General features: G+C 38.6%; 1 protein-coding gene across 3 annotated transcripts; it reads right to left on the bottom strand.

Moving 5' to 3' along the window:
• Positions 1-6,952: 6,952 nt before the first annotated feature.
• On the bottom strand, positions 6,953-25,730 carry LOC133871844 (uncharacterized). Of its 3 annotated transcripts, none has more exons than XM_062309284.1 (10): positions 25,547-25,730; positions 21,570-21,702; positions 20,570-20,714; positions 20,358-20,485; positions 13,816-13,887; positions 9,286-9,406; positions 9,079-9,203; positions 8,540-8,581; positions 7,770-7,982; positions 6,953-7,669 (listed from the first exon to the last, which is right to left on the bottom strand). In XM_062309284.1, the coding sequence occupies exons 1-10, from the start codon at positions 25,615-25,617 to the stop codon at positions 7,601-7,603; spliced, it is 1,119 nt and encodes a 372-aa protein (XP_062165268.1). In that variant the 5' UTR covers positions 25,618-25,730; the 3' UTR covers positions 6,953-7,600. The 3 variants fall into 3 exon arrangements, with proteins under 3 accessions (XP_062165268.1, XP_062165269.1, XP_062165270.1); XM_062309285.1 differs by having other exon boundaries at positions 21,570-21,707; positions 25,547-25,671; XM_062309286.1 differs by lacking the exon at positions 25,547-25,730 and adding an exon at positions 25,501-25,535.
• Positions 25,731-26,568: the final 838 nt, after the last annotated feature.

Below are 26,568 nucleotides of genomic sequence, written 5' to 3'. Positions count from 1 at the left end.
AAACCCATGGAAGAAACCCTAACCCAGTGCGAGACTTCTTGCAATTGCGTCTCCGGCAAAACCAGCTGCAAATCACGAACTCCTATTTAGAAATCAGACACCGGGCGCCACGAATCGGGAGAAAAACGTCCGCCATTACACCCTATCAAGCGAAAAAACCACGTCTCCATCCCGGAAAAGGACGAGATAAAACACATCCACTTCACCTTAGTAGTTGCCAACGACACCCAAAGAGAGAAAATGAAACTTATTTAAAAACAAGACCGAAAACAACCTACTGGGGAGGAGGAAAGCGGAAGGCTCCCTTCCTCCATTATCACACTCAAAAAGTTCTTACTCGCAGAGGAAAAATCGCCAGAGATTTAAACTTGCAAGTTGAAGTACTTTCACAATTGAAAGTTTGGGGGTCATTGTTAGTTGGATGGTAGTTTTAGAGGGTATGTAGACTTTATTTTTCTTTTCTTTTTTTCAAAATTATCTCATAATGCTGATGTGATTAGGGGTGAGCACGGGGCAAGAAGGAGCGAGGCAAATTTTTGTCATTTTTTCCCCCGCCACGCAACCTTGCAGGTTGAGAATCTCCAACCTTTGAACTGCATGGTAAAGGGTGAAACCATGTAGGGGGGGTGAGTGTTGGGCGGGGCGGGGTGGGGTGGGGTGAATTTTTTTGTTTTGTTTTGTTAGTGGAGCTGATTGCAAGGTCGTTCTTTAGCTCCACCATCACTTCTCACCCCACCAAGTCCTTGAAGTACGAGAAGAACAACTGCACCCAAAAGAAAAGAGACCTAGATATCAGAAACTAAAGGAAACAAAGATTTCTTGAAAACCCAATGAAGAAATCAGGGGGGAAAAAAAAACACATATTTAAGAGAAACAGAATAAGAGCTTGAGAGAGAAACAAATTAACCTTGAAGAGCGGCGCAAGACGAGGCAGAGGCTAAAGTGAAGTCGTGATGAGAAGAGAAAAGTCTAGAAGAGTGAAGAGGTGTGCGGCGCTAGGGTTATAAGTTAGAATGGAGAGTCAAAGACTCTAGAAAAGAAGAAAAAATGAAGTGTGCGGCGCCTTAGTTAGGGTTAGGAACCTATGGTTTTTTTAACTTTTTTTTTTTTTTTCCTTTTTGCGAGGCGGGACGGGTCAAACCCCAACCTACAACCCGGCCCGGACGGGTTGGGCAAAATCCAACCCATACCCACAAAAAACCGTTATCTACAGGGCGGGGGATGCGGGTCGGGACGGGTGGGCGGGTTTTTGTCTAGTCCAATCTCTAAATTAGTCATTATAAAAAAAAAAAATAAAAATGAAGGTTTAGTTGGACTAACATATCAGCATTATGGGATAATTATGAAAGAAAAATATAATTTATAGCATTACTTTTGATTTTAAACTTCCAAGTTTTTGATATTATCAAATTATTATTCCAATTTTTTAGAAATTGACATAGATGGATTGAGATTCTATAACTGTGATAAACTTTGATGGACCTATTTGCCGGAACAGGTACTTGAGCGGGTCAAACACTTACTTAGGTAGGTAGGATTCATCGAAGATATCTTACAATTATCTACGGATTAAAATCTTCTCAAAATATTTGTATTTGTATTTGCTAGAATTTTAGAGAATTCGGACAGATGATTATGAGAGACCACTTATAAGACCCATCTAACCGGATAAAAATTAGGTTGCTCAATCACTTATCCAGCCAAGTGGGTCTTATAAATGGTCTCTCACAATTACGTATCCAAATTCTATCAAACTCCAATATATTATTTAAGAGGATTCTAATCCATTATCTACTCACTTGCCAGAAGCAAGCAATTGCAGGATACCCAATTGCAAAGAATTTTGATCCGATGTCAACTACCTTTAGAGCACTAGCAGCAGATTCCCAACCACTTTAGGGAAAATTTAAGAAACCAAACCATTTTTTTTCCCTTAATACAAAAACACCCCACAGCAGCTTCCCTTTATCTTTCCTTATATATTAAAATAATATTTTTTTTTTTTTTATCTTTTACTTTCTTTCTTCTTCCTTTTTTTTTTTGTACACTTTATTCCAGAAGGTGCAATTTCTGAATTTCTCGAGCTCCTTGACCTTCAATTGCAATCAAAACAATAACGTAAAAAGAGAACCTCAAAATTACTAGAAACAATCGGAAGAAAATCAAAGACTAGAGGATTTTCTCTGGAAAGATTTGACTGGGAAATGTGACTTTCTTGGAAATTTCCCAACTAAGGATGGCGTTGCTCAGCTTGTCGTGGAGGACGGGGATGGGCCTGGAGAGCTGGTTGGTGGCGACGAAAGGTTGGAGAGGAAGCTCAGATGGGCGAGGTACGGCGAGAGAGTGTCAGAGAGATTGAACCCGGAGAGAGATGAGAGCTCGCCGGGGATGGGCTCGGAGAGCTGGTTGGCGGCGACGAAAGGTTGGAGAGGAATGGCCGAGGTCCGGCGAGAGGGCGTCAAATATTGAACCTGGAGAGGTCCAGGGCCGTCACGTAGCTGTAGGAGCAATCACATGTGGTGAGCGTCGACTAGGGGTCATCGATTTTCAGCTTGGACTATTGGAGTTTCATGGCTCAGTAGCAAAAGAAAGAAGAAGAAGAAAGTGGGCAAGAGGAAAGAGAGCTTCGGGTTTTTTCAATTCTAATAATCTATTTGGTAGCTACAGTGCTACCCAATGTAGCTTCTCAAGGATGGAGTCCTAAAATAGGGCAACTGCTGTGGCTTGTTTTTTTGTAACTTTTTTCAAATTTTCCATATTTTAGGGAATATAATCACTTGTAGGGCATTTGCTACTAGTGCTCTTTGGAAGAGAAGGAGCCTAATTGCATGGGATCTTAAAATAATTTAAATTTGGATTGATGGATAAAGTTTTCTTTGATATTGGGTTGGAATTTAAATTAATATATATTTAAAATGCATATAATTTTCAAACTGTGTATTTCTAATGGAGCATATAATTCACATACACACACACACACATATTAAAAAAATACACTAGTTTAATAGACTAAATTCTTTTTAATCTATTTTAAAGGAAACTGTCTTTAAAAAAAGGTTAAATACGTTTGACCCCTTGTAGTTTAAAGATTTTATTTGTTACCTCATGTGTTTCATTTCGTATCAAAAAAATGCATTAGTTTAATAGAGTAAATTCTTTTTAATCTAGTTTAAAGGAAATTGCCTTTAAAAAAAAGGGTTAAATACGTATGACCCCCTTGTGGTTTAAATATTTTATTTGTTGCCTCTTGTGGTTCATTTCGTATCGTATATGGTACCTTGTTTATGGTTAAAGATGGAGATGGTACTTCTATCAAACTTTCGTTAAAAAATTAACGAAAGCTTACGTCAACACCTCTAAGAAGCTGACACTTGTCCTATACCTAAATAAAAATTAAAAATAATAAAAATAATAACAACTTTTAAAAAAAATTAAAAGCTTAAAATTTTTGTTTTTTAAAAAAAAAGGGGTGGTTGAGCCACCCCATGACTGGTCTAAGTGTGGCCGAACCACCCCATGGCCCTTGGGGGTGGCCAAACCACCCCCAAAGAGCAAAATAGGGTGGTTTCAAGCATTGAAGGTGGCCAAGCCGCCTCCATTTGGTTTGGTAGTGGTTCGGCCACTCCGGATTGCTCGATCTGGGGATGGCTAAAAAGAAAAAGAAAAAGAAAAAGTTTAGGGTTCGACCACCCCAAGACTAACTATGAGCCACTCCTCATTTTTATTTTTTCTTCAAATTTTTTTTTTTAAAGCTTTTCATATATTTTTTAAAGTTTTTTAATTTTTAATTAGACATATGACACGTGCCAACTTCTTAGAAGTGTTGGCGTGTACTTCTTTCAATTTTTGGATGGAAGTTTAGACAAGGTACCATCTCTGTCTTTAGTCATAAATGAAGTATCATATCCGATACGAATGAATCATATAGGACAAAAAAATAAAGTCTTTAAATTTGATGGGACAAAAACGTATTTAACCCTAAAAAAAAAAATAAAAAAATAAAAAAATATCGACCTTAGATAAGCTGAATTGGGCCTAATACGCCTCCATGCCCAAATCGAATCAAATGAACGCTCAACCCACGTGGCGTCCAAGACCTTAAACAAAGTCCTTGCGCAGAACGGAAGGGGAAGCGACACAGGGGTCAAGCCAAGGACCAAGGTCAACCAATGATCCTCTTCTTCTCTCCATTCTCGCAAGAAATATATTGCTACCAACGATAGATACATGGTGTTGTTGGACCGATCGCCTTGAGAAAAGTACGGAGCTTTCTGGTTTTGTTTCATCGCAAAGCCTAAGAATTCGAGGCAAAGAAGGCTCCAGGACACAGCATCAGGTAAAGCATGAACATGCTCGTAAGCTTCGATTGGACAATTGGTTGGGGTGTTTTATTTTTCACTGTCTTGTGGGTTCAAAGTAGATTTCATAGTTAGCATGATGGGCGTCTTTGTTTTTTCCTCCAAAATAGATGGGTGTATGAACATGTTATTTGTTGTGGGGAAATTTTTGTGATATTCGGAATAGAGTTTTGTTATCAAGGAGAGGCTGTTCATTTTATTGGATTCTTTTACGTGCCATGTTATTTCTTTGGCTCTAGTTTCCGTTGAATTTTTGCACCAAGGAAATGGTAGGCGTTTCATTGATGTAAAAGAAGACAAAGTTGATGAGAAGAAATGGAGGATCGGTTTTTATTTACAAACTACGGCTCAGTGTTGTAGGCTACATTAACTGGAGCCTTGTCTTCCTTTAAGTACCGAACAAAGTTCAAGTCACTGTGGAGGGGAAATTCTTATATGGGTCATGTCATAATTGCTTAGTGAGTATGAAAATAGTGTTGTTTAAGTTGAATACGAGCATAAGAAATGTGTATCAACATTGAAGAATGAATGGAAAAGGCTTGATTTTCCTTAAACCTGTCTCTCTGCACAAAATGGTTATAATTTGTGGTTAATTCAATTTTTTATTGGTAAGTTACACAGGCATCCGGTCCCACGACTTCACCGTCCACCTTGCTACAAAGGGAGGAAGTATTAATTGGCAGTTAATCCAGACTTTTAAAAGTCCAAAGCGTATACTTTTTGTTTGGGGCCTCATAACTTAATTGTGAGAATGAGTCCAGCAATTCAGATCAAAATACTTTCTGTTTATCCTATAATGCATCTTTAAGTCAAGCATTCCTTTATCCTGTTCCTTTCTGGATTATGGCTAATCTTTGGGCATACAGATTGGATCTGACACCTTTTGATAGGCTGCAATTGAGCTTTGGTTACGATCAACTCATAGTCCTCAAGATTGAAGGAGATGCTCTTCTGGTGATTCTTGCTGTGAATCAGCCTCATTTTTTTCTTCTTGGCATTTTGCTCCTTTTATTTCGGATATTAGATTTGAACTTTCTATCTTTCAAAGCTGGAATGCTTCGAAAGTTTCTAGATATGCCAACTTTCGTGCACATGTGTTAGCTAAATAAGCCGCTACCCACCTAGTGTTTGGTAGCATTCCCACAGGTTCTCCCATTCTCTCTTCCATTAGGATCAAGAATGGAAAAGACCCTTCCTTGTAACCTTTTTCCTATTCAATTAAAAAAAAAAAAAAAAAAAAAACGGAGGTGGCCCTTTCTTTTTTGTGGACCTAGCCTCATCTCTCTTTTTTTTTTTTTTTTTTTTTTTTTTTTTTTTCTTTTTATAAAAAATAAATTAATAATAATAATAAAAAAAGCAAATGAAATTGTAGCTGTCTATACATCATTATTTCAATTAATAGTGAACATGAAGTTTGCACACATTTTTTTTTTATAGCATCAAGTGTGAAATAGTTTCGCTTTTATTAAAATTTATATTCTGATGTTTGTCTTTGTTGCATCGAAATGCTGTCACAGTGTGACACTGACAGCATGTGTTAGGCATGTCCTAAATCTCACATATGTAGTGCATTATCAAGTGTTCGTTTGGTTTGACATTTTTAAAATGTGCAGTTTGAAAAAATTTAAAATTTAAAATATAGTTAATAAAATTATAATTTTTAAAAATATGCTTAAATTGTAATCTGGCCTTTAAAATTACGGTTTAGCCTTTAAAATCATGTTTTTAAAAATGCACCCCCTCGCATCATGTTTTCAAATCGTTACTTTTTTTTTAAGCATACTTTTAAATGAGACGCTTTTCTCAATTTTTTTTTTTTTTTTAAAAAAAAAAGCACTTTTGACCTACAAACTCACGAGGCCTATGCTTTTTTGCAACTGATATTACAAGAAGCACCAATAAGAGATTTGCCAATCGTCTAATGAGGTAATAATAATTCAAATTTTTGTAAAATTTTATACTTAAAAATCTCAAATTCAAAATCCATGACAGAGTAAATTATTGTACAAATTCTATCAACATTAGAGTCCTTATATCAACCACCGTTATTATTATTCAAACTATAACCATCACAGCTGTAAAAAGAGTAATTGTTGCCACGCTACAATCGTTGTAATCACCACCATTAAGGCCGGCTCAATGATAAGGCCAATTACCCCCCCCCCCCCCCCCAAAAAAAAAGTCCATATTAAATCTGTTCAAAACAAAGTTTTTGAGTTTTTTATTTTTTATTTATTTATTTTTTTTTATTTTAAAAAAAAAAGATGAAATGAGAAGAGACCATTTGACATGCTACGAGGGTTTAGAAAAAAGAAAAACGACATAACATGCTTAAAATCCTAAAAAACCAAACTAAAGCATGAGCCACTTTCTTTTTGTTTTTCCTTTTCCTTTTATTTTTTTTCTTCACTTTTAATCTTTTGCTTCTTAGTTCTATCATTCTTTATTTCGTTAATATTTTATATTTATACTTGGTATTAAATGCCATTGATTTTAGTTGGTCATTATTATGATTTTCAATCGCTTATTATCATTGTGCCATTCATTTTAGTACACAACTAAATAAATCTAGTTACAATCTACTATCTTAAAAGAAAAACAATGAATTAGCCATATTATCAATTGAAAATAATATAATAAAATCATTGTCACTACTATCACCATTATTATTGAAACTACTGTCCGATAACAAGATAAGAATGATAGAGTAAGGGGAAGCCCTTTCTAGAGTATGATGTGTGCATTTCAGGAGCTGAGAGGGGGAAAGTGAGAGATGCTTTTCCTTTAAAAAAAAAAATGTACATAATATTGCGTTTGCGGGTGGGCGAGCATTATCCGCCCTGCATACCCAAAACCAAGTATCCGTCCATAAATGTGCGGATATTTGACCACATCCGCCTGCTTGGGGTAATGGGAGAAAAATCCGCCCATTAACCTTACGGGCGGGCAGGCCTATTTTAACCGACCCGCTGCTCACTCCTACATGGTGGTAACAATTTATGTAGATAAGACATCCTTAAATCCCAGAAAAAAGAAAAAATGCCTTCAGGTTTCTTTATCATCTAATCACCTATACAAATCCATTCAATTAAACTTGAATCCCACTTATTCATCTTATGTTATGCAAAGTACTCCAATAAGATAGCATACCAATCATCCTACATCCTACAACCTCCTTCCAAATCCCATCAAACAACTCCCCCCCTAATAGCTCCACGATCAAACACTTCTCTCCAACTGAATCAGTTGACAAATTCTATACCTGTCAAAGGACTACCTGCATGAAGTTGAACAGCTACATCGCCAACAACCTATTGTAAAATAACCAAAGAGGCATACAGGACAGTCATCAGTAAAACATAGACTACTAATATAAGCAGGTGATTCAGCAAGAGTTAAAAAGGTGCATACCTTAGCCGTGGATCTGAAAGACTGTTCTGTAAGTCCACCAATGTGAGGTGTGATTAGAACATTCTTGAACTTCAAAATTGGATCATTAGGATCAAATGGCTCAGTCCAAGCAACATCGATGCCCAAGCCTCCCAGGTGGCCAGACTCGAGGTGATAAAGAACAGCCTCATAGTCCAGAAGACTGCCTCGAGCAATATTTACTAAAAGGGCACCCTGAATTAGCAACAAAATATAGAACAAAAGATAAGCGGAAATTATCTCAGGCAAAGATAGAGGAAAAAGAAGAAAAAAAGAAGAAAATGGGGACCTGAGCCAAAGACGCCAGATTTATTTATCAAATTACATCCTAAAACATACTTCTTTAGTGTGCAACCAAACACATTTGCTGTGATAAGCACCTTTTGCTTGCAAATGCAAAATGAAATAAGAAGTATTTTTGCAATGCTAATGTTCCAAACATAAACACTTCTACATATGATAGTTTGGAATCATTTTCCCAAACTCTAGGCAATTGTCATACAAAAATATCAATAAGATGAAGGAAAATGGGTCTAATATCAGAAACTATTCACTCATCACTAACCTATAGAAATGCACTATATAAGCATAGTTCATAGCCAAGATCTGCTCCATCTAAAAAATGCTGGTTGATTGGATACTGTGAAAATATCTAATTTAGATAATTGCAATCTAATATATTTTTTTTGATAAGTTAATTGCAAACTAAAATTATGTTTCTCACATGTATCAGTAGTGCATGAAAAACTAACCTTTCTCATTGAAGATATGAATGACTTGTTTACAGTGCCAGCCTGAAATTCCAAGTAGATAAAATATAAGTAGGTTTTAGAAAGCGGATTATTAGACACTTCTGCTGAGAACTATGTATATTTTGACACATTATTTGAAGGAACTCCAGAATATGTGTGACAATGTCAGACACATCATTCGAAGATGTCCAGCATTTAAAATAAACCTTCATATATTGAGGGAACTTTTTATCTCTAAATGTAGAAAATAGGAGCATAATGAAGAAGGAAATATAGTGAAAATTCCATATAAATCCAAAACAGAAATAGCAATTTATACTAGAAGGGAGGTTAATGGCCATTTAGAGCCATCTTCGCATCATAAATATGTGCTTTTTACAAAAAAAAAAAAACGACAATAATAACAATAATGATAATTGTCTTGCCGGCATTTCCAACCATGCTTGGTGCTGGAGTTAGTGAAACATAAACATTAGCATAATAGCATTCCCGGCAGAAGCATATGAAAATGAAATGACTAAGCACAGGAGCAATCTTACTGTTTCACTATTTAAACTTAAGCAGCAAACAACGATGTCTGATTTGCTTGCAAACTCGTGAATATCTTCGTGACCACCTTTTTCATCAACCAAATCATATGTGCTACCATTTTGAACCGGAGCTCCTGTAGATATAAAAGAAAACAGAAAAGAGTAAGGCTCTATTCAGCAATAAATTTTACTCCTCTAGCTTATGTCCTTGCAAACCATTAGTCTGGGAAGAATCTTGTGATGCCCAGCTCCGTTTTGTAGCAATAATTTTTACACCGAACGGTCGCAAACGCCTTGCCAAGTCAATCCCAATATTTCCAAATCCCAAAATGAACACCTGTATGAGCAAAGAGATCATTATCCTAAAAGCCCAATTCAGGTATGTGATAATGGTGAACACCACCGTAACACAAATGTACACCAAAGGAATTGGTAATCAGAATTGGGTTACAACACTTGAGTAGGTCAAGACTTACTAGTACCAATAATGTTGATGATGATAAGAAGCAGATAACAGAAGAAATACTGAAAGGTAGAATCCCCAGTTACTTGTAAGTAATCTTTAATTCCTAATTTAGTAAGTCAAACTTGAATGCTCTGTATAAAGGCTGCAGGACAAATTACACAGACCTTGTTGACACTATCGCCGAAACAGGAGTTGAACTGCTGTTATTGAAAGTACAGCTTACCTAAAATTTCCATCAATCGGATTTTTTTTCTCAGAATAACTTTGTGAGAATCTTCTGCTAACTTTATAATTTATAATGGGATTATGATCTCTCTCTCTCTCTAAACCCCAGAACCCGAAAAGAACAACGAAAAAGCAGACCACAAAAAAAAAACCCAACTAAACCCACAAGGAAACAAACCCAAAACCCGAGAACAAAGCACCTCAAGACCCACAAAGGTTCTGTCTAGCCTTTAGCCTATTCGAGAGCCATCATTTCTTGCAATTTAGCCAAGAACTTCTTGCGGCGACCCGCATCCTCCGCCTGCTCAACGGGCAACACGTTCCAAAACTCAAGAACCTTCCCCCAATCACGATCGCTTAAAGCGGAAGGGGCTATCGCAGTATTGGCATACTTCTTCCCAGGAGCTGCAGAGAGGTTCTTGGCAGTCTTCTTCTCTTCTACTGTTACTTTCTGCCTTGATTTGAGGAGTTTTTCCTTCGATTTATGTCAAAGACACCCCAGATCTGGTTGGAACAGACAGCCCAACACTGGTCGGAGCAGACATCCCGCCACCGAACTCAACCGTCTTCGTCGCCTCCGGCTGTTAAAGACCTGAAGTAGACCCACAGCCCTCGGAGGGCTCAAAGCCCACTTCAGAAACCGAAGGATGCCCTTGACCCTTATCCTCAATCCATTTCTTTGCTTTGGACTTTGCCAAAACCCGGCCCATACAGAAACCTTTAAATCCGAGATTGGGTCTAAAACCCAGCCCGAGCCCAGACAAGCGACCCAACAATGAACCAACAGCCCAAACCACCAACCTCACTAGAAGGTTCCTCCACGTTCGCAATTTCAAATGAGGCAGCGGCTTCCTCACTGATTCTGCTATGCCTTGGGCAGAGCAGAGACGTGCTGGACATCTTTTGCTCTGCTGCCTCTGCAGAATCAGCAACCGGTCCTTACCCAACAGCTCCTTCTCCAACTCCGAGCAATCCAAAGCAAGCCTCACCTCCTTCGAATCTGCCAGTCTCACTGCCGGGATAAAGTCAAGCTCACGCCTCTCAACCGGCGGACACCGCATCTTTACAAGACCCTCCAACCTCACCACCTCCTCGAACAACGGGAATGCACCACCCAAAGAGTGCCATGCCCCACCCGAGCCCTCCATCCCATCCTTCCTCTCCACCGGAGACAACACACCAACGGGAGAAGACCCAGATGATGTATCAAGGAAAACCAACACCTTGCCTAGCTCCTTGGCCACTCTATTCCACCCCCGCCCTCCTCTTCCCTCCGGAAACAAAATGAGTCCTCGCCAGCCACTCTCCGCGTAAACCACCAACTCCAAAAATCGACCATCCTTATGATTCTATTTACTACAGTATATGGGTTTTCAAAAACAAATCATATTTTATCTCACTTTTTCTAATTTTATCAGTCAAACTATCCAAACATCTTTTTTAACTTTATTTGGCTCGGAATTCACGCACTAAATTATAGTTAAATTCCAATTAAAAAAAACCAAACACCTAAACGTGCCATAAAGAACCCAAGCCTTCAAACCCATAACCTTCGAGAGACCCCACACACCATAGTTTGAGGATGCGATAGAATCACCGTAGTTGATGAAGTTTACCAAATTCAAAACATCCCTCCTACGTTTGGTTTTTGGACGCCCTGCTTTAACTCCCCGATGGAAGTCCTCTTCAATGGCTTCCAATATCACCAAGGACAGATCCATATCCTAATCACTAACCAACTCCCAATCCAAAGCCACTTCGGGAGGTAAAACACGCAAACGGTAAGGGGAGTCGCCATCCTCCCCATCCCATATCTCGCCACCCTACTCCCACGCAACCACCTCACTAGACAAACCAAAACCTACGGCCACTTATGAGATTGGCTCAAACCATTCACCTTGAAATCCTCTCCCTTAATGGCAGTGGGAGAACTCGAAGTCGACACACCTTCCTTAACAACCTGAGTCGACGCAGACACGACCGACACTTTATGTAAAAGATTAACTTGCACAATCGAACTCAGATTGAGAAACCCCCGCTGAAGGAAACCCCTCACTGGAGAGGGAGACTTACCCATATCCTTCACAAAAACTGCCACACCAGAGGAATCCTACACTGGAAGCACAATAGCTACTTTCTTGGCAGGATTACTGATAGGTAGAAGCAGAGAAAGAAACCCCGGCACTTGAACAACTGGCCTCAAAGTTTCCATAGAATCAACAAAAAAATTCTTGTCCAAATGCACTTTTCTAGTTTCCCTAGCCTTCCGGTAATACTTTTGGAACGGCTTAGAGTTCGACAACATAAGAGAAGAGGAACGCAACCTCTTTCCCAACTCAGTCGTCCCTGAAAAAGACTGTGAGGAGGTGATGCAAGACTTAAATGCTTGCAGAGGCAGCACGTCGGAGAGGGACTGAAGAACCTAACAAGCAACAACCGAAGAAGAGGAACCCAAAGAAAAAGACCCAACAACATTACTTACCGGTGCTAGAGAGGTCCCTTCAAACCTAGTAGAAGCTACCAGAAGCGCCGAAGACAGCACCTCTGGTGATCGCGCGCAAGGGGGGGGAAGAGAACCTAGAATCAATAGGACTCACGAACTTCTAAGAAGACCCCAACTGCAGAATTCCAAAGTCCCCGGAGATGGACTTTGGCTGAGCAGGAACGGAACCAGGTTACGAACCAACAGAGAAACCTAGAAAACTAAGATCAGAGTCCACTGAAGAAGACCCAAGGCTTGCAGAAATTTTCTCCACCATGGCCTTAGTCCCAACCCGGTTGCCACGTTTGGGCGTTCAGACCTAGCCTAGCACACTTGAACCCGAAAGCTGAAAACCGGTCCAAAGCAGCCCAAAGCCACTCTAGAAGCTTCTTCCACGAACGAGAAAGCCCTAGCTTCTTCTTCTTCCCAGCCTCGCTGCCACCATGGAAGTAGACTGGATTCCTCTTCTTCTCCATCGACCCAAGGGCAGTAGCTCTTTCAAAGCATAGCAATTCATCGCCATTTTCCCGTCTTCAACCACCCTACACCATGCCTCCGAAAGCATATCCAACCCACACAGCTCTAACTCCGAAACCCGCAACCGAGGATGCTTAACATGAAAAACAGCTTCCCTCCGAATCACTTCCGCAAAGGATGGAGAAACCCCACCCAGACGACTGGATGAAACACCCCCCTTCTGTATCCCTTCCAATGTAGATGCCTCAAAAATCAGCACCCGAGCCTTTAATCCGAGAAAAGTAAGCATCTTTCGCAACTCACCCACAACTCGAGACCAGCCCCATCCTTCACGACCTTTAGGGAGCCAAATAACCCATTTACAACCACCCTTAGCGAAGGCAGCCACCTCAAGGTAACAACCGGCCTTATTACCACCTCCACAAACCATCAAGGCTTTCACATCTTCGCGAAGGCTTTCACATCTTCGCGGTAGGACTTGACAAAATAACTGGTTCCTTCAACGCCTCCTCTATTGTGGCCAACAACCACGCAGAACACTGGAGACCCAAGAAAATAAAACCAGAAAACCCCTTCCTCCTTTCCTCCAAGTGAATCTCAAACAAATCTACCTTCACCAAAAAGTAGAAAGCTTTGGCTTCCACAGAGAATCGACACTCTATTTCTGCTTTAATTGAGAAGACTCAAAAAGAAACACCACGGCAACATACTCGTGAGACCGCCCGTCAGAGAAGGCGAAGGAACTTTGATGAAAGCTCTAGTCCGATAATGAAAACAAAAACAAAAACTGACACCAGAAAAGCACTGGCGAAACCTCCAACTATAGCACCTCTTAAAGAAATAAAGCCCTAGTGTGACACGCCACCGCTAGGGTGGAGAGAGAGAGGAAGAGAGGCCATCAAAGCCCTAGGTGACCGAGATGCAATTTGCTTTCCCAAAAAACAGAATTTCAGGCAAGAAAATTTAAAACTTTAAAGGCATGCATTTAACTCCATGGTTGAAGAGGATAATTGCCTAAATGAAGCAAGTAACCGCATGTCTACAATGCTTTGTTCACAGGAAAATTGTGAAAGAAAACCAAGAAATTGTGACTCACTGTTTTTCCAAGTAGTGTTTCACCAAGTGGTTCTCCAAGCTTTCTCTGCTTTACAGCATTTTGCATCTCATTCTGCAACAATAACACAAATTATAGAGAAAATGAAAACACCAGAAATTCAGACAATGGGATGGAAGAGAAACACAGGATAAGGCTACTCTCATAATCATAAAATCCCAAAGTGCAGGTACATGGAAAGAGCACTAGCAACTATAAAAAAGTAGCAAAGCCAGACTTAGGGACCAGCCCAACAAACAATATAGCCAAAAAGTAATGCCAACCTTTTGGTAATTTGATTAGGGGCCCTGCATTAACTTTAGCCTCAAATTTTTACTTGTTGGAATACAATCCTCTAATTTTACATGAAATAGCTCACAGCACTCATCAAAACCTGATCAAAAAGAGTTTCCAATATCTTGCTGTAAAAATGGTTTCATTCACATAGAGAGGAGAAAATTCTACTAAACAGTTTGGAAAAACTCACTCTCTCTCACTCTCTCTCTGATATAGCTAGCAAAAAGTTTTTGAAAAAACAAGATCCAAAATAAATACAAAATATGAATTAGTTATGATATGGAACCTAATTGACATACTTCATAGGCTACTCTAGCTGCTATTAGGTCTCTTAGTACTAACTTTCTTTAGGTTAGATTGCTGCTGGTTCAATTTAATTATGTTTTGCATGATTTCGTAATTTAGATGCTATTGTAATGGTTGTGCCATAGGTCCATTGAGTCTTCTTTTAAGTTTTGGAGTCATTTTCCATTTTATTTTAGTAGTTTCCCACTTGATTTAGAAGTTTTTTAATTAACTTCTCTAATCTTCTTTCCCTCCCTCGCTCTCAGTGCCAAAATAAGTGTAGTTAATCATCTTTTCCTCATCTGTCTTTTGTCAAATGATATTAGCATCAATTAAGTTCATATTGTAATACAAAAATGAGTTCTACAAAACAATTATCCAATAATTTGTCTATCCTTTTTATTTCTTCTACTCTTAACTCAAAGGAACAACAAGGAGCAAAACATGTTCCATTAAATACACCATTGGACGATACCATCCAGTTGGGTATTTTCTTCAATTGGATATTTAAAATTCAAAACACAAGTGTTTTAGTTGGAGCAAAACTCTCAAAAGCTCAAATCCATCATGTGTTGTTAAAATTCATATCAAGCAATTATACTAGTAATTGTTCTTCAAATATCTTGATTTTAAATTGTCAAATCCATATGCGATCTTGAGGAATTAATAAAAAATTGGACATTTATTATAAACAAGGGTTTCTTTCTGTATCCCATGTATATACTTCTATTTTTTTTTTTTATTATTTTTTTATTTTTTTATGTCTTGTTTGTCATTTAATATTTTATTGGACCAAGAAAAAGTAAGACCCACACTATGCTCACATGCCACACGCATATCAAATGGCTAGAATTAGAAGAAAAAAAAATTGTAATATTTCTAGATTTTATATATATATATATATAACCGAAATATCATTAAAAGTACAATCTAGGTACACAAAAAACATACAAGAGAAATGCCTAACTAGGAGAAAAAAGACCAAGAAAATCATTAAAACTAATCACCAAGGGAGCTAAGAATGCATCTGTCCAAGTATAAAGAGAATAAAAAAAAAAGAGGGACTTGAGCTCCTCCAATGTCCTTTCTTGGTCGTCAAAATGTCGATCGTTTCTTTCTCACCAAAGGCACAACGAAAGGCAAGAGGGCATCCTCCACACGACAGCACTCTGAGAGCGCTCACCCGTCCACCAACAAGCAAACAAATCAACCACCCAACTAGCATAACCCAAGACAACCCAAAGCGACTGAAAAAAGCATTCCGTAAGGTGCAGGCAACCTCACAACGGAGAAGAAGATGGTTCATGTGATAGAAAATATAACAGGATAGAAAACTTAAAAGACAAATAGTAGAATAATAGAATAGAGACAAGAGAATTTTATGTAAGAAAGAGAGAGAAAGAGAGAGAGGAAGAGAGAAAGCGGAAGCTTATAATAGACTACATTGTGCTTCTTTATTTCATTGCATTTTCTTGCTTAATCTTTTACAATACAAAAGTCCTTATTTATAGGGTTTAAAATGAATACAAATATGGTAATCAAATCCTCATCAAATATGGTAATTAGATCCCCATGATTTGATTACGACACACCATAAATATGAAATATTACAAAACCAATCAAATATGGAATATATGGAAAGTATATTATACTTTCTATATATTCTACCCCTTCATATCTTCTAACATCCCCCTTCAAACTCAAGGTGGAAGATTCTGGAATCTTGAGTTTGCAATAAATGCTTATTCTTCTTCTTTTGGAGATGACAACGATCAAGGACAGTCAACGACGATGAATGGAGGAAGTCGGCGACGGTGAAGATGCGCCTTAAATATCAATGGGCCAACTATGGGCCAAAGAAAGTGAAAAGAAAAGAAAGATTGGGCCAACTATGGGCCAAAAAGAAAGTGAGCCAACTATAGGCTAAATAAGGCATGATATCACTTTTCAAATGCCAAAATAGAATGGGCCAACTATGGGCCAAAGAAAGGGAAAAGAAAAGAAAGATGGGGCCCACTATAGGCCAAAAAAGAAAGTAAGCCAACTATGGGCTAAATAAGGCATGATATCACTTTTCAAATGCCAAAATAGAATGGGCCAACTATGGGCCAAAGAAAGTGAAAAGAAAAGAAAGATGGGGCCAACTTTGGGCAAAAAATAAATAAATAAATAAAAAATGAGCCAATTATGAGCTGAAGAGAGCATGAGTTTTAGAGAATACCTCAAATGTCAAAAGAAAGAGAAAGATGGAGTCAATAACCAAAAATAATGAGCCAACAAAGGATATTACAATAATGAGCCAACAAAGGGCAAGAATAATATGGGCAACTTGGCCTCTTTTGATTTTGATTTTTCTTTTCTTTTCTTTTTTTTTTTTTTTTTTTTTTTTTTTTTTTTTTTTTTTTTTCATCTTCCCAAGACTACCCATTAGGCATTCACTACCATACCAAAACTACATCCTTTTTCTTCTTCTTTTTTTTTTTTTTTTTTTTTTTTTTTTTTTTTTTTTTTTTTTTTTTTTTTCATCTTCCCGAGACTACCCATTGGGCATTCACTACCAAAACTACATCCTTTTTTTTTTTTTTTCTTTTTCTTTTTTTCATACCTTGCATCTGCATCACACAAATTGTTTAGAAACGCAGGTTACGCAGCACACACTTCCTTTCTTGCTAAACCAGGAAACGACACCGGTGCTTCTGGACGGTGGACTGACGTTGTCGAGGGCGTTGGTGGCGGCGGCGGAGGCGAGATGGGTTGCTGTTGGAGAGAATTGCCGGAAAATGGTGGCTCACTAGTGAACGGTGATGGTGGGCTGCAGAAGCGTGGAAGGAGGCCAGAGGGACTGTGTCGTGTGGTGTTGGAGAGGATGGCCAGAATTGGTTGCGGCACCACTGAGGCGGCGGTGGGCTGGAACTGGTTGCCTTTGCTGGTTGCTGGGTGGGAGAACAGTGGAGAAAACGGTCTCTGTGTTGTTGGGTATTAAACAGAGGGCAGAGGAGGTGTTACACTTTGTGTGGCTGGACAAATAGAGGGGAAGATCATGTGTTTGACAGAAAGACGCAGAGAAGCTGCAGAAAGAAAAAGAAGACGACGTTGGTCGATTTTGAAGGCTCTTTTTTTTTTTTTTTGTGCCTTTTTTTTTTTTTTTTTTTGAGAAAAGAAAGGAGATTTTGGGAGAACAGTGGAGTGGAGAGAACTCTTTCTGCAGAATTTGAGTGGAGGAACTGAAATGGGGTGGACCATATTAGAAAAAAAAAAAATTTAAGACAGAAAAGGGATAGAAGAGAGGATCTTGAGGCTAAGGTGTTTGACAGAAGTACACTAAGAACTTCAAGGAGGGAAGAACGACGTTGGTCGATTTTCAGGCTCTGATACCATGATAGAAAATATAACAGGATAGAAAACTTAAAAGACAAATAGTAGAATAATAGAATAGAGACAAGAGAATTTTATGTAAGAAAGAGAGAGAAAGAGAGAGAGGAAGAGAGAAAGCGGAAGCTTATAATAGACTACATTGTGCTTCTTTATTTCATTGCATTTTCTTGATTAATCTTTTACAATACAAAAGTCCCTATTTATAGGGTTTAAAATGAATACAAATATGGTAATCAAATCCTCATCAAATATGGTAATTAGATCCCCATGATTTGATTACGACACACCATAAATATGAAATATTACAATACCAATCAAATATGGAATATATGGAAAGTATATTATACTTTCTATATATTCTACCCCTTTCATATCTTCTAACATCATGAACTCCCTATTCCTCTTGCACATGCATCACCTATCAACCACAATGACATGCTACTTCCTAAGATTGTCCATTATCAAAATCTTTCATAAAACCGCCGACCAAGAGAAAAAAAGCCACTCTAAAAGGAGCTTTGGTTTGCCAAATGCTCTTCCAAGGAAAAAGAAAGTCATCTTTACATGCAAGGTCCCTATAAAAGGAAAAATGAGCTAACATCGAACATCCCTTTGGGAGAATGGGCCCACCAAAGCTTCTTTTCTCCTTCCCGTCTCATTCTATGAGAATACAATATAGTGAAGAATGAAGCCAAAACATCCACCTCTCAATCATGAGCCACTCTAATAAAACTTACATTCCACAAAAGGGAACATTAGAAAGATCCAAATGAATAGCAACAGAAACATCCTTCACACAAGCAATGCTATATAAATTCAAGAAGGATCATCCCTCCACACCACATATCATCCTAGAATCTGATCTTGGAACTATCTCCCAGCTCAAATCTGCTATGCCTATAAAACATCCTCCACCCCCTCTTAATATTCATAGCCCCACCTCATACGGACTAGGGGGATCAATAGAACACCACCCACCCCAGGCAACTACCAAATTTAGAATCCACAACTCTCCACCATGCCTCTCTCTCATGCACATAGCGCCACAACCATTTCCCTAAAAGAGCACGATTGAACATCCTCAAGTTCTGAATCCCCAAACCCCTATCGAACCAAAAAAGTCGGTTAATTAACCAACTTCATACTGACAATAATAAATTTCAACTATTTCGGTTAACTCGGTGAAGTCGGTTAAATGTAGGTCGATTAGTCGTGGGCCTTTTATTGGGTCAAGCCTATTTTTATGGGCCAAAATAGGTTGTTTTTGGGCCTTTTTTTTTTTTTTTTTATTTTGCTAAAAAAGTTTTTATTGGACATTTTTTGGGATAAAAAAGTGCTACAAAAAATTGATGGTCAAAGTCGGTAAAATCAATTCGGTTCAGTTAACCGACAAAATAAAAATTCTATCACTTCTAGGACCAACGTTGAAACAAATTTTTTATTCCGAATATCGACTGCCGGAAGTCGGTAGGAGGCAATCGGATATTCTTCCCACCCCTACTTAAAACGAGACCTCTTAATGGCCTTTTAGGCCTTGTTACTGGAATTTTAACCTTGGAATGGGCCTTAGGAACCTCTGGCCCAAAAGCGTCCCACCCCTCAACAACACGCCTCAAGGCCTGGTTCAACTCTTTGATTTTTTCCAACTGGCCTCTCCAAATACGAAGCACACCAAAAAAGGCCATCCCACCCCTTCCTTCCTCTTCGTCAGCTGCATCATCACCAAAAAGGAAACCTGAAGACGCAACTCAAATCCATAGCAATGGTCCTCTCAAGGTTAGGCCTTGCATTACCCAACATCCCAAAGGGCTGGGAAGACTTCGCCGTCCCGGCTTACTTACCACCTCCGCAAAAGATTTGTTGCCACCTCCTAACACAAACACCTTATCCATGGTCCCCGAAGAAGAGCCTCCCACCTCAGTAGATGGCGAGCCACCGGAACCGTGTCTCGGAACTGCCCCGAGAGAGAACCCAAACAAAGCAACCACCTTTCTCATCTCAGCCGCAAAAATTCTCCATCCTTGCCCTTCACACCCCTCCGGAATTACTATGAGACCTCTCCGGCCTCCCATCGCTTACTCTGGCAGCTCTATGAATCTTCTTGATGTATTAGCCCCTCTTTCGGCAAGAAAAGCCTTATTCCCCTCTACAAGAATTGATGAACTCTGTGACCTCTGGTTTACCCACCAGCAACTCCACTGTTTTATTAAGCCAGGTGACACTCCATTTACCCAACAGCACAACACAGGCTAGCCCTTTACTTCTCTCAACCAACCAAGGAATGATACCCCTTCCTCCACTGAAAGTTCAAAAGCCTTAGCCTCAACATAAAACCAACTCACATAGCCCATTGTCCACAATCTCCACTGAACACAACAATCACCCAACCCCAAAAGAGGAAAGCCAATAGGAACAAAGAGAAAGACAGTGACAGCATGCACCGACGGGGTAAGGGGGGAGGGGAAGAAGTCCAAGACATGCTGCTATTTCATAGCTTTCCTTGGTAAGTATTTGCGATTTCTCTAGAGAATTCTACAGCAAATAATCCATCTTAAGAAAGATTAGATAGTTGATTTAAATTAACATACTTGCTTTCGAAGAAGACCCAGAATCAGATATATAGATAGTTCTGCACACGATGCTGCATTTCCAGTTATGTTACCCGGAATCCTAGCAACTTTGATTCCATGCCTCGTAGCAGCATCAATATCAACACCTTTATTACAGTAATATAATCAAATTATTAAAATGAACATAAATAAATGTGTTAAATACGGTAAATAACAGAAATTACAATTACCTTCCAGACCAACACCATACTGCAGTATAAGATTCATTTCAGTTGCACGAGAGATAATATTTGAGTCTAGCTTCATGTTTTTCACAATGCACATGTGATACTTTGCTATAGAATTAGGCACCCCATCAAAAGGAACAACATCAACCTACAACGTACATTTGAAAAAGAACTGCTGAATAGCTGTTTAGAAGAGGTAATGCTAAGGTCATTTTATAAAATTCAAAATGAATATAAACTCTATACACTATTTTCTTAATAATTCAGTTGATTAAAAGAAGACAAGAAATTCATTAAACGACACCATGGGAAGACAAGACTTCATTAAAATTGAGATGCTACTACAAAAGATAATCATACAAACATTGCATGCCCTCCAAAACTTGAGAAGTGATTAAATAAATTACTGTACTTGAAAATTTGAGGAACGTTCACATCAAATACACATCAAACATTGATGATACAATGATTGTATTACAACAATTAAGTTCATCTCCTTACTTAAACATCGTTCATAATCTACCACAATCTATGCACCTTGCCTGTGGTTTTATAAAACTTAGGAGTAGATATGACACATTTATTGAGCTAATTAAGCCCCAACCCCAAAAATTTACCATCCTATAATCTCAAATCTGCTAAAATCAACAAGCAGGCATGATCGCTAAACCATTATACCAAAGTTTTTAACACCGTGTTAGCAAAAATATGCCTGATTTCTTTACTTGTTCACTTTTTCAAATTATTGTTTTACAATTTACTTTGGTGTTATGAAAGCAAATTACATAGCCCCTTGTCCAAAAAACTGACTCACTCATAAAAGCAACACCAATTTTTTTTAAACGTGATTATACCTAAGAAGAAACTCTTCATCACAAATTTTGTTGAACAAAAAAATTTCAGAAAAAAAAAAAAAAATTCATTTTGTTCAACCAAAATCTAATAAAGGGAATGCCAGGCACATATCAAATATGGAACAAACAAATGCAATAAAGAGAAGTACCTGGATGAAGGGGTGCTTTTGCAGATATTCTCTTGTGTAATTATGAGAAGCAGGAAAATCCAGCCCACAAAAAAGAACACGGGTGATTTTATTTTCCCTATTCCCGCCCGTAATTTCACCCATGCTCGACAATCTGCACTGAAAACCTTAGAATTAGAAGAAAAAGAACCCATTTGAAGAGTTGATAAAACAATGGAAAAATTACATATTGAAGTCCTATGAAATATCATTTTCCAGTCTTGTAGATCCAAATTGTGATATGAAAGAGGAAACCAGAAGGCACAACTCCACATAAAAAGTAAAGCACCACGTGGAGTCCACTAGGCAATGGTTCCTTATCCTGTGGATATCACAGTTCATTCATAACAAAATTAAAATAGGAAATGCATCAAAATTATAATATCATTAACACAGCCTAGAAATACCCATGTTAGAGTTGTACATATGTGGCTCCCAGTACAACAAGACCGCCAGCATGAGCATCAGAGTTCGACATCTGTACAGGGTTTCTGGCAAGCAAACTCCAAAAATCCGGGAATTCAAACAGCCACAAACAAGGTATTCAAGCCCATTAGTAGGCATGTCATCCATGTAGAAATTTGTAGAGAAAATAAAATAGGGGAATTATAGCGGGAGCAAGAGAGAGAAAAGAAAAACAAAGATGTACAAGAGATTCGATGTTAGACATCTCCGTCCACCTCTACTCTCATTAACTTAATTTTGTTTAAAATACAAAAGTTCTAATTTATAGGCTTGGTGAGATAATACAAGTATGGCCAAGATTTGATTACAATCAAACCCTTAAATAGAGAATATTTTAATATCAACCTAATATTATGGAATATATTCTAACATCCTCCCGAAAAGAAAAACAATGGATTTTTTTTTCCCTTTCAGTAGAGATCTAGTGCAGCAAAGACCACAAACTCAATGTAAGGTCAACCGGATTGCCGTTGATGAACCACTGTTGTGTTGATGATGACAGTGAGAATTCTATGAGGCGCGAATCAAAACTAGAACGTGAGTTTGGAGTTGTTATCCTTAGATGACTGTTGGATGTGCTCAATGAAGAGGCACGAATTTGGTGTGACGCCTCACCAAATCCGACAATGAGCTTGATCTACTAAGCCGTTGCAAACGCTGTACACGGCAAGGACAATGGAAGCAGGTGGTGGTTTCCAGGTGGTGGACGATGGCAAATGTCGGTGGAGGCTGGTAGAGACCAGCGGTGGTGGTTGCCGGTAGCAGTGACCTAAAATGGCCGGGGACGATGGCTAATAAACAAAGGCTGGAGGTGAAGTCTAACAATGGCCGCGGCTGGAGTAGACGGCGGCAGTGGTGGTGTTGGTGGCTGGCAACGAGGTCGGCATGGGCTGGAAGGCAGGGCCAACTTGGGCCAAAAACTCAAATGAGCCCACTTGGGCGGTCATTAGGTCAGCTAAACCGAACCCAGCTCACGCGTGTGACACACATGAAGAAGTTTGGACCGGTTATCAAATCCGAGCCACGCACGTGAGGCCCCACTCGGGCCAGTTATCAGATCCGGTAACCCAGATATGACTCGCGCGTGGGTTGACCCATTTGGGTCAATTATCGGATTAGGTCCACTCCAATCTAAACCACACATGCAGAGGAAATGGAAGGCGTGCAAGCACGTGAGCATGAATGGAGGCGTGTGGAGGGTGCTATAGGTGCATGTGGCACATGCCAGCAGCAGGCAGAACCTCATGAAATGATATTTGTGGCTGATTTTGGCTGGGTCTTATAGATTGGTTTCCAAGCTTGTGATTTGTGTACTGAACGATGTGAGAGAAAAACTTGAAGGATGAGATCCAAGGAGGGCAGCGGATGAAAGGGCCGACAAGAACTCCGGCAGGTCACCACCACGGAGAACACCAGAAAAATCGTAAGGAAACATTGGAGTCCACAGGATCGTGGCTCTAATACCATCAAAAAGTTTATGGGAAATATAAAATAAGAGAATTATAGCATAAGCAAGAGAGAGGAAATGGAAATAAAAATTTACGAGTAATTCAGTTAAACACTTACATTGTGTGAATGACTCTTAGGGCTACATTGTGCTACGCTATTGAAGCCGCTCTAGTAGAGTTTGAAGGCCTTTCTAGTCTGAAGGCTAATCCTTCAAAGTGCTCTTTCTTTTGCTTTGGAATTTCGAACAGGGTGAAGTATATCCTGCTGGAAGAGCTATAGACGAAGGAAGGACATCTTCCTGCCCGATATCTTGGGGTCCCTTTGATCTCCTCTAGACTTTCTTTTATTGATTGCACAATGTTGTTAGAAAAGATAACATGCCACATTGATTCATGGACTTCAAAGAATCTCTCTTTTGTAGGGAGGCTTCGATTGTTAGCTTCCATTCTCTATAGCCTTCAAGTCTTCTAGACTGGGATTTTTATCCTACCTAAGAATATTTTAAAGGATATCAAACAGAAATTTAATCAGTTCTTATGGAATGGGAAAGATGGTGACTCTCCAAAGGTGAAAGTTGCTTGGGATGAGGTTTGCTTCCCAAAGAAAGGGGGGGTTTGGGTTTGAAGAATCTGGAGGTTTGGAATCTCACTTCTATGCTGCTGCATGTATGGAGTCTGTTTGCGCGCTCAGGATCAATTTGGATTGCTTGGGTGCAAGAATATCTTTTGAAGGGGAAAAGTTTTTGGAGTATTAGTACCCCTTAGAATTGCTCTTGGAGTTGGCGGAAATTGCTGAAAATTCGAGATATTGCTAAGGATTTCATCAAGTTTGAAGTAGGCGATGGGGAAAATATTCACATGTGATGGATCATTGGCACCCTGCTGGAATCTTGCTTGAGAAGTATGGCCACCGGGTTATCTATGATGCTCAGTAGAGTGGATGCAAAACTATCTACTGCAGTGATTCGTGTTGGCAGCCTGCAAGATCTGATGTACTTGTTGATATTCAAAGCAGGCTTTCAGAGGTTAATATAGGGGATTGTGATAGGCCTATCTGGTCTATTTCTAAAAAGGGCTCTTATGTGAGTGCTAATACTTGGAATTCTCTCAGAACGAAGAAACCAGAAGTTGAATGGTGGTCACTTGATTGGTTCCCACATGCAATTCCCAGGCAAGCTTTTCTATTATGGCTGGTTATGAGGAAAAGGCTTACTACTGGGGATTGGTTAGTGAAGTGGGGGTTTCAAGGTGATATTTAGTGCAAATTCTGCAGGAATGGTATTGAAAGCCGAGACCGCCTCTTCTTTGAGTATAATTTTAGTTCCCATATTTGGAAGGCAGGTTTGCATAGGTGCATAGTTGACAATACCCCTCTTGGCTGGGATGATGTGATTAGAGAGGGTTGCAGGAATTGGAAGTCAAAAGCCATGTATGATGTTTTGTGGAAGTTGGTTTTGAGGTCCACGGTCTATCAACTTTGGCGTGCTAGGAATGAAATTCAGCACAGTGGCATTCCAAATACAGAAGACAAAATACTGAAGGTGATCATATGGGAAGTGCGTTCCAGAATTTTGGGTAAGGGAAGATTCAAGAAGTCTCTGGAAAATTTAGACTTTGTCAAAACTGGAACCTCTCTGTAAAACTGCTGGCTGGTTTGATGCCAGATTTGGACTCTTTTTTGGTTCTGTTTTGGTTTAGAAAGTTGTAAAAGAGTTTTGTCTCTGCAGCCATTGTACTGGTTCTGGTTTTGTTGGTTTCAGCTTGCTGTTTTGGTCTGATTGTAATCTGGATTAGTTGTTTTGAATGAAATTGCTTACTTATTCACCAAAAGGAAATGTGTATATAAATCCTTATTTATAGGTGAGTGAATACAGGTATAGTAATAAATCTCTCAGATTAACCCTTAAATAGACAATAATGCAATATCATACTACTATAACAATTCAAATAAACAAATAAATCTAAAAGCCCAAAAAGAAACAAAAAAGATTGATACTCACAGAGACCCAAGAAAGAAAGATTGGAGTAGAGAGAGAATTTGTTCACCTGTGAAGAAGCTGAGTGCCTTTAGTACGAGAAGAAGCGAGACTCCGAAAAATCGATCCACCTATCACCATTTTTGTTAGTACACATTTTCGTTTTTATCCGACTCTGAAAAGGTGACAGCCTTTCGCGACGAACGACCGGCGTTGAAAGGACGTTGAGAGTCTTGAGAATGAGAGGTTCACCTTTTTTGTTATTATGTTTTCAATTTATTTATTTATTTTTTGAAAGGTTATGTTGTAAATTTAGAAAAATAAAATAAAATAATTAAAAACTACATTCTTGTTTGTAAATAGTCGTATACTCTTTCAAACTATTACTTAATTAATAATATTTTTCTAATGACGAACTCTTAAAAAAAATAAAAATATTTTTTTAAAAAAAGAAATTAAATTTTAAAAATAAAAAGAAGGTGACCAAACCACCCTTGGCCATTTGGACTAAAGTACTAAACTCAATCACACGACAATCTAGCAACCACTAATCACAAAGCTGTAATCGAACCGAACACTGAATGTTTAAGCTCGATTCATTTAATTTTTTCCGAACACGAGCTGAGCTCGAGCTTATCACTGAACTAGATAACTTGTTCAAGCTCTGTTCGTTTATTTTTCAAACGAACTCAAACTTGTTCACGAGCTGCTCACTTAATTTAGTTATTTCATATATAAAGTAAATGTTGTAATTGTTTAATTTTTTTTTAAAAAAAAAACTAATACTAATTATTAGTAATTTAATTATGGTTAAGATTTATTATTTGAGTATTTAGAGAAATTAACTCAAATCTTAAATAATCTAATCTCAATTTTATATGTTTATCTTATATACATCCATATATACACTTATATACATACACAAGCTCAGTCACATACACACAAAGGCATCCACTTATATCTATATCAAGACTCACAATTACAATAATTTAATTTTTATATATTACACGTATGAATTGGGCCAATGCTCTCCTGCAAACCAGTTTCTAACTAATTTATGTCCTTCTCGTTTTTTAGTTTTCTTTTTTTCTT

Source organism: Alnus glutinosa, chromosome 6 (assembly GCF_958979055.1).
Source record: "Alnus glutinosa chromosome 6, dhAlnGlut1.1, whole genome shotgun sequence".
Taxonomy (NCBI): Eukaryota; Viridiplantae; Streptophyta; class Magnoliopsida; order Fagales; family Betulaceae; genus Alnus; species Alnus glutinosa.
Note: the sequence above shows the minus strand (reverse complement) of the source record. Positions and strands in the feature narration are given on the sequence as shown.

Bases quoted from the DNA above. Each gene is read 5' to 3' on its own strand.
- LOC133871844 (XM_062309284.1), bottom strand. From the start codon at position 25,617: ATGGTGATAGGTGGATCGATTTTTCGGAGTCTCGCTTCTTCTCGTACT. The intron at 20,715-21,569 runs GTACTTCTCTTT...TGTACGTTGTAG, and splicing joins AAAAGCACCCCTTCATCCAG to GTTGATGTTGTTCCTTTTGA. The intron at 7,983-8,539 runs GTTAGTTTTTCA...TTGCTAATTCAG, and splicing joins TCATATCTTCAATGAGAAAG to GGTGCCCTTTTAGTAAATAT.